The 8,279-nt window shown below is 40.3% G+C and overlaps 1 protein-coding gene across 1 annotated transcript in view; it reads right to left on the minus strand.

Moving 5' to 3' along the window:
* Window positions 1–19: 19 nt before the first annotated feature.
* Window positions 20–8,279, minus strand: part of tubgcp6 (tubulin gamma complex component 6) — a 27,044-nt gene continuing 18,784 nt past the window's right edge. The window contains exons 19-25 of the mRNA XM_023400379.2: window positions 7,479–7,647; window positions 6,181–6,322; window positions 4,718–4,912; window positions 3,937–4,069; window positions 3,012–3,225; window positions 1,500–1,693; window positions 20–591 (exon numbers count right to left, since the gene is read on the minus strand). Of these exons, the coding sequence (XP_023256147.1) occupies window positions 500–591; window positions 1,500–1,693; window positions 3,012–3,225; window positions 3,937–4,069; window positions 4,718–4,912; window positions 6,181–6,322; window positions 7,479–7,647 (1,139 nt within the window). The 3' untranslated portion in view covers window positions 20–499. The remainder of the gene's footprint in view (window positions 592–1,499; window positions 1,694–3,011; window positions 3,226–3,936; window positions 4,070–4,717; window positions 4,913–6,180; window positions 6,323–7,478; window positions 7,648–8,279) is intronic.

Genomic DNA, 8,279 nt, shown 5'->3' on the forward strand with positions numbered 1-8,279 from the left:
CCATTAAAGAACTTTAAGATCAAGACCAAAGAATAGAGCATTTATTAAACAAAGCATTTTCCTTTAGTATTTACATATCATTGACATTTCATTTATATGCACTTAAAATCTACACAGCTGGAGACGCACCTGAGCACGAGAGGCATTTCAGTAGGCATTAACTTCATCTCATTACAACCTTTGGCAGCATACAAACTTCAGAAGCAATCTAATTTGTTCAAGCACACAGGCATGTAGTTCAAATCCTGCACATTGATGTGGATTGATTGCCAAATTCATGCCCTAATCTACACTGCAGTTGGGTTTTTAAATGTATTTTGCACATGGAAATGAACTTAATTTATTACGTATGTTTGATTATCTGTATTTTGTCTTAGAAGGGATTCTTAAAATGTGAACACTCATAGTACACAATGGTGCATATTTAACAAAGAGCACGTCTTATGTGAAATTGTGACATTAAGCTTGTGTACAACTTACACATACAGCAACAATCAGCTCAGGAGTCTTTGTAGTAGTTGTTGAAGTTAATGCGGAGGAGGAAATCCTCGAGATGAGGCTGGTAGCCCCGGTTTACCAGCTTGGTCACCACTGAGAGAAGGAAAGAGACATTTGTTAGATCTGGGTTTTCCCCAAGAAACACATTGCTGCAGCAAATTAAATGACATTGATTTATCCACAACCAGTGCAACACTAATCATCTACTAATGTATAAATAATCACAACAAGGAGGAAGGGCTTTAATACATCCAGACAAGTTTATGCAACACTTGGCATTTCAGTTCAAAATACTACAGCCTTTCCTATTCCAAAAATAAAACTACACACTATCTTAGTGTTTCTGCCATATGTGACGGATTTGCACAAAGTCTTTGGAAGCTACTTTAAGCCATAGGTTTTTTTTTTTTTTTTTAAAAATGCAACTCTTTTCGTTCAGCATATTTGACATTATATTTTAAATAATTACTTTTAATCTAGAAGCCGATGCTTTACATCCTCGGCTCACCTGAACCACAAATTTCCCTGTCGCACATTACAGAAAAAAAGATCATACTCACATTGTATGTGTGAAGAAAACCATTAAAAAGTAGCAAACAACTTAATTAATCTCCTGCATTTACAGTAGAATTCATATGTTTAAAAAAACAAAACAAAAAAAAACTCAGTGTTATAAATCTTGGCAAAGCTTAATTAGGCACCTTCAGGCCTGAAATAAGAAGAAAATCTACATATTACACTTTGTTAACTTAATTTGCTTAATTAAACCAATATATACACCAATGATAATATACTGCTTTCATGTCAAGTGGTTTTAATATTAAAGGATATCTGTGTATAATTGTTAACCAGAGCAACACCTGAATTGAGAAATGAGAATATGTTTGAGAATGATCTCAACAAGAAGGTTTCAGAGCTGCTTCACTCTGATGATCCTTCTCCAGAGTTTAATTGTGGGGGAATGTAAAAAAACAGACTAAAACATTAATCCGTGTCCTTACCTTTGAAGAGGAAGTGAGAATAATACTTAAAGGTGTTGTATGATTGCTGCATGGCAATGAAGCTGGGGTGCACTGCCTCCCCCTGCTGGCTGTCCCAGGGCTGTGCGATCAGCTGGGCCCGAAACTTGAGGATCAGGCTGAAAATGCTGTGGATGATGTTCATGACCGGAGCCGCTTTCTCCGTCAGCAAACCTCTGGGGAGACGAGCGAGAAGGGAGAGTGCAAAGTTTAGAAACATGACAAGGAACTTTGAAATGACTTTTCAGACGGCCTGAAATTACACAGAGAAAAGTGTGATAGTGACAACCTCTCCTAATGAGATTAAATCATTCATCGGGTTCAAGAGTTAGCCTAAGATCCAGCTGGAATTTAAATTAACTTGTTACAAGGAGGATGAATCAATTTTATATGAAATTATGGGTGCAGAGTGCACTACTTCAACTTGCTGCACATGTACAGAGCCTGGAGAAATGATTTCACTCCCCTGCCCTTTTCTGCAGTTTGTGGTGTTGCAGCCTAAAATCCTGCTGGTTTCAATTAAGAGTTTTCCTGTCTGTGTAAAAGCGAACAACACCCTGGAGAACACCTTCGGCAACAAATAGTTTTGACTCCCTCTGTAAGAGAAGGGTCTAGGATCCCAGAAAGTTGTACCCAGTAGGGCTACAATTATTGATTACTATGCTGATTTATTGAATTTTATTATTAATTTTATTGATTTCTCTGCAGTTCATTTGAATATCTTTAGGCTTGCTGATTATATATAATATACTTGATGACAACAACACCATTTTCTGACTTTTTGACCAAACAATTAATTAATTAATTTTTTGCTGTTAAAAAGCCTAAGTTAGGCTCAACACAAATCTCAGAGCAGCTGGACATGAACCTGAATGAGCCCAAAGGAGATGTGACAATTCAGAAAGAAAATGTTTAAATGGAACCATATTTTTTCTCCAAGGTGCAGAGGTTTCAGTTCAGCCAAGATGAGAAAAAGTTGATCACACACCATAAATTTGTGCCCGTGTGCAACATTTAGCATGTGTCACGACATTCATTCAATAGATCTGTTTTGATCTGGACCGTTTTATGGTATTTTGCAGTAACACATCAAACATCTTATGTCGCTTTATCATTTCTTTCTATGGTGTGGTGTGACTTCTTGAAGAGAACTGCCTTCTAGCTGAAGCACGTGCATTTTAAATCAAGGACTGATGATGAGTTTTGGTGTAGACAGCATGTACTTGTGTAGTGTCAACACAGACTGTGCTCTCATATGTAGTGCACAGGCTAAAAGCTGGTAACTCTAAATACATGGAGCTGTAATGATTCAAAATGCTGAACAATTTAAAATGTATTGGATTCAAGGTGAGACGAGGACATTTGGTCTTGTTCCAAATGATCTTCTCCTTGAATGCAATAAATCATGCATCAACTATTCTGTGCACAGAAATGACTGTAAGCATTATATTGCAATAAGACTGTAACATAGACATATGCAGTCCCAGCCCTCACCTGAAGATGGCTCTGTTGAGGTAGTCTGCATGTGTGCGGTGGATGGCGTCCAGGTCGCTGGCAGTGGCCAGTTTGGCTGTGAACTCGCTCCAGGACACTTGGAGGATCTGGTTTGCGATGTAGCCCTGTATCACCTTGACAAAATGCTGCATCTCGTGTCTGTATAGCTGCAGCTGACGAAACTGCACCGATCGACCTGCGCCCTTCACCAGCGCTGAGAAAAACAAAGATGGGAAGAATTGGCTCACAAAGTATGGAAAAGAAGATTGAAGATTTTCAGCTTTTTTATGTCGTAAATAATACAATATCTCTGGGCCACTTTTCACCATTTTCCTAAAAATGAAAAAAAAAAAAAAAAGACGATTTGTGTTCTTGTGCTCTGGAAACTTAAGAGGCATTTGTCATTTTATACTTTTAGTAAAAAATCAATACACATGAATTAGTAATGAAAGTAACTGATAGTTGAAGTTTATGATACAGACAGACCTTGGTTAATTGCTTTATCATGCAGTTTTGTCTTTGAGTGCAGTTATGTTAGCGCTGCTCATGGTTTTGTCAGTTGTGTATTAAGTAATCATCCACCATTTGCCCCATGTGATCAGTAATCTTAATGTTTTAATCACTGAAGTGTACATCCCTCTAATAACTTAATACTTTGTTTTTTCCCATCAGGAAATCCATTTACGTAGTCTCTGCACAGGCTTTTGCTGATCAATAATACGTAATCCACTGAAGCACATACGTCTACAACAATCCCGCTGGTATAAGATGTGTGTTGTATAAATAAACATAAAAGGAATTGCAACATTCCCCTCTATGAATATTTCATGAACATAAAGCACAAGAGGAAGAATCTGAACTCTTCCTTCTAAGAGATGAGGTGGAGTCCGAGCTGAGCCCGAATCAGCTGCTCTTATCTTCTCACCTGTTCTCTTGAGGTGGAACCAAACATCGCGGAGGCTCCACACCATGTGTTTGAGCTGCAGCAGGAACGAGAACAGACGGTTGTACTTGTTCATGCAGCTGTCCGTGATGATGATGTTCAACGGCCATTCCACCTGGGAGATGACACGAAGGAAAAGAGACACCAAGGCAAAAAAAAAAAAAAGAGTGTGAAGGTGTGAGCGCAATTGGGTGTGAAAGAAAGCAAAGGGAAGTGAAACAGGAGTTGGGAAGAACAGGTAAAGAGAGAGTGACAGATGAGGCGATGGGAGGTGTGAATGCAGAGATGGTGATAAAGGAGGTGAGAGGATTGTGAGGGGAAGACAGAGTGGTAAGAGATGGGGGTAGAAACAGAGAGGAATGTGGAAAAGATGTTTGGGGAGAGAAAGAGCAAAGCAAAATATACACAAAGCAGGAGATGAAGAAAGAGAGAAGGATTCAAGAAAAGGCAGAAGATGGAGATTCAGCAGGGAAAGCGAACAGTCGTGAGAGAGATGGGAGGTGACACACACAGGCGGGAACAAGAGCAGAGGACAGTATGTGCAACATTAGTCACTGTGCATGTCATCAAAAAAAGACCCAACTCCAATCAATCTACGAGGTTCAACCATTTAAGTGCGGGATAAGCTAATTTTCCATACCCGGAGCAGTTTGTCAAAACATGACAGGTTGTCACATTCAAGCTGCCACTCATGCTGAGACAAGCACACCCGTGCAAGTGTACACACTTTTGTTACTCCCTCCAATAAAACACACTGCCTCACCTTGTAGCGCAGCTCCAGACAGTTAAGAGAGTCCGGGGCATGTGGGTGAAAAGTCTCAGGGAGAAAGCGAAGGGCGAAGGTGAAGTTGCCAGCCAAGGGTGTGTCCCCATGTAAGCTGTACTGCAGGGCCTTACTGAGGATGGAGTTTAGGACCAACGGTGTCAGCAGCTCACCGGGAGTCTGCCCACTGCCCATCTGGGTGGAGGAGACATCAGCCAAGTAAATACATAAAAGGTCAAACAAGTATAACTACCCATACCGCTACACCTGTCTTTCAAATGTGCTATCAAGGCCTAAAATTTGGCAGTGTTTTCATTCCAAACAAACACTACAGGTAGCTGATTGCGATGATTAGTTCCCCTTCCAGCTGACGGTTGTGCTAATCAGTGAGATCAGCTGGTGTAGTCTTTGGCTGGAACAAAAACCTTCTGTTTCATGTGCCTCACGAGACAGATGTACATGAATGTTTCTGCAGAACGGCACCAAGGTGGGAGCAAAAGATGTGCTTGTTATTTCACACCAGGAAGCTTGGGCTTGACATAAGTAGAAATCTGGCAGTGATGCATCACATGCTAGAAAACAGGCACAAGGAGAAATCAAATATAAAATGCTAACAAGCTTAAGCATCAATAATGCTTAAACCTTCTGTACTGGAGTTTTTGATCATTTGAGGCAGCACAAAAAGCTGTAAACACACAAGCAGTTGCTTATTTAGACATCCAGCAGATACAGAACAACAATAACATTCATTTGGAGTTTGCATCCCTTGATATTAGTATGTCCAATATTCTGTCCCTCTCTCGCTCCTTTTTGTTCTGTTTTGGTTTCAACCAACTCAAGATCTGGGGGTAATATCTAGCTGTACAACTGCTTAACGCTACACTATGCTCACCAGCTAGTTGCTATCTGTGTCAGTCTGCTGTTTGATGCTCGACACGTAGTGTACAGTGGGTTTGTAGAGCTTTGTTGCTGCAAACAGCTGAAAACTATGCTGACAAAAGCAGTGACAGAACCAGAACATAAGGCTGCAGGTGGCAGAATTAAAATGACACAATGCTTCATAGAGCTAAGGAGAAATACAGAGTTCACATGGGCTCTATGAATTACATTTTGCAGGCGTTTTCCAGAGATTGACACAAAGGAGTCGTGCGACTACCTGTGGAGAACTGCCCTGCAACTGTTGCACATACATGTCTAAATCATATGTATTCAAGATTTGGTGTGTGTCTATGCTATATGGGGACCGTCCTGTGCTTGTAGATAATACTAAATACATGCAGTGCTGATCAATCAAAAGACAGAAAAAGTTTAAAGTTTAAAATATGTTGACAAGGCCATTTGACCTTGTTCCAAGATGTCCTTTCTTGTTCTCGCCTAGAAGGCAATAAACTGTAGAAAAATACCATATGTTACCCTATGCTGAACATACACCAGTGACATCGGCATTTCTGAGAGAGCCTCACCTTTTCAAAGAGCAGATCACTGAGGGACTGTGCGAACTCGCCATCCTCCATCAGCAGGAAGTGGCGCAGTGCCTCAAAGTGTCTTTCCACTCCCAGCTCCACAAAGAAATAGTCCACCACTGCCTTGTTCACCAAAGATACACTGGGGGTGGAAGGTGGAGGAAGGAATGACCAAGATAAGGAGAGAAAAGTTTTGATACAAGAATCAGGAGTGAAAATGATGCTGACTTGCAAATTTGATACAGGTTGTGGGAATGATAGACATCAGCTCTGAAGAAAGCTGAGGGAATATAACGTTGTGTTTTTTCACTTTAAGGATGACTTCCTCCGTTCCATTACTTTAAATTATTCCTGAGTAATTTACATTTCTATAAAAGTGGGATTTAGGGAATGTTCTCTTTCACTGAAAAGTCAGCAGGGGGAAGATAAAAATGGAGTTGAAAATCTCTGCAAAACTCCACTGTGTCATCTAAGCATGAGATAAAAATGTGTTCATAAAAATTTAGAGTTATGAATACCAACGCTAAATATACTGCACCCTCTCCGTGTGCAGAAAGAGATGAGAAAGCCATTTCTTTACACACAAAGGCGAAACTGCAAAGTGTGCAGAAACATTGTAGTTGAAGACTGACAAGCTTGTCTGGAGTTTTGATGGAATTTCAAACAGAAAAAAGATCCTACAATGATGGAACGTAATAGGAAATTTAATTATTCTTGCAGTGCAGAATATACACTTAGCTACAGTTTAAGTGGCCTGAAGTAGCAGAAAAATAACAAGAGATCAGTGAAAAACCTCACACCTGCATTTCTGTTAAACACAGGATTTGGCTTTAAGGGTAAAATAAGTACATGTCTTTCTCAGACACTCCAAACTCATACTTGTAAACAAAAGCCCCATTTACACAGCCTGTACAAGGCAGGAATGTTGCACCTTTATTCTGCCTTTCTGTTCTGTATAAAAGGTACGAAGATGGAAGGGGGTGGGGGGGTCATTGTCGTTCTGCTGTTAAGCCGGCAGTGAAGGTAGTCACAGAGCCAGATCGACATCTGTGTAAAAGGGAGAGCCGGCATGGAGGGACAGACGCCAATGCTGTTGTGCTACACGTCACGCCTCTGATTCTGGAACGATGGCAAGCCATCTAAAAATCACACACTGGGGCAGAAATACGCCAGCTTTGTTTGGTTCAGTGTAAACAAGCAAAACCGGCATAATGAGGGATATTGTAAACAGCAACAGTGGGATCTCTTTTTTAAAAAGGGGCTAATAACGTACAAATAGCTTTCTTTCAGAGACTCACTGTGTGATGAGCGGGGTAGTGACAGAGTGTTTTATCAGAACTGGCAGGGAAACCATCTCGCTGAGTTGGACTGCAGTGGTGTCTGTAGCTCTGCGAAGTGTGGGGTCCATAGGAAGACCCCAGGGGCCCCGAGTTACTTGCTTCAGCAGCTGACACTCGGGGGACGAAGCTGTGGGTGAGGGAGATGAGGTGTGTTACTGAATAAATATCACCCTCAGAACGGCAGAAAACTCTGCTGGTTTTAAATGCTGCTAAGAAGAAATAATAACTACAGTCAGATGAAAAAGAAGAAGCTTAAACAAATACTATTCAAATAATATGTTTGCCAGAATGGATGATGCAAAATAAATGTCTGAAACATTTATTCAATGATTTAACAATACAGAGCTGAAAGAATTAATCAGTAAATATTAAATATTATACTCATTTACATTTTCTCAAATGTTGATAATTGATGGTTTTCTTTGTCTTCTATGATATTAAACTGACCATTTTTTAGGTTTTTGACAGTGGTCAGACTTTGGGAAATGTGATGGACATTTTTTTTTCTTTTTAACCTCCTAGGACCTGGCGTCCACATATGTGGACCTCACATTTTCGGTTCTCTAGACCACAATACTAACTTTTTCTCAACAAGGGCCTGGTGACCACATATGAGGATATTATACTGCCACTCAGCAATAGAAATGTAAAACTAATGTCCTCATATGTGGACATCATTTTTCTCAGGTCCCAATCAGCCTAAATAGCAAAGAGAAATTAAAAATGCACGCCATGCAAGAGTTCGGGTCTTAGGAGGTT

The sequence above is a fragment of the Seriola lalandi genome, unplaced genomic scaffold, assembly GCF_002814215.2.
Source record: "Seriola lalandi dorsalis isolate HSWRI2012SDOR001 ecotype SW California unplaced genomic scaffold, Sedor1 jcf7180002052274, whole genome shotgun sequence".
Taxonomy (NCBI): domain Eukaryota; kingdom Metazoa; phylum Chordata; class Actinopteri; order Carangiformes; family Carangidae; genus Seriola; species Seriola lalandi.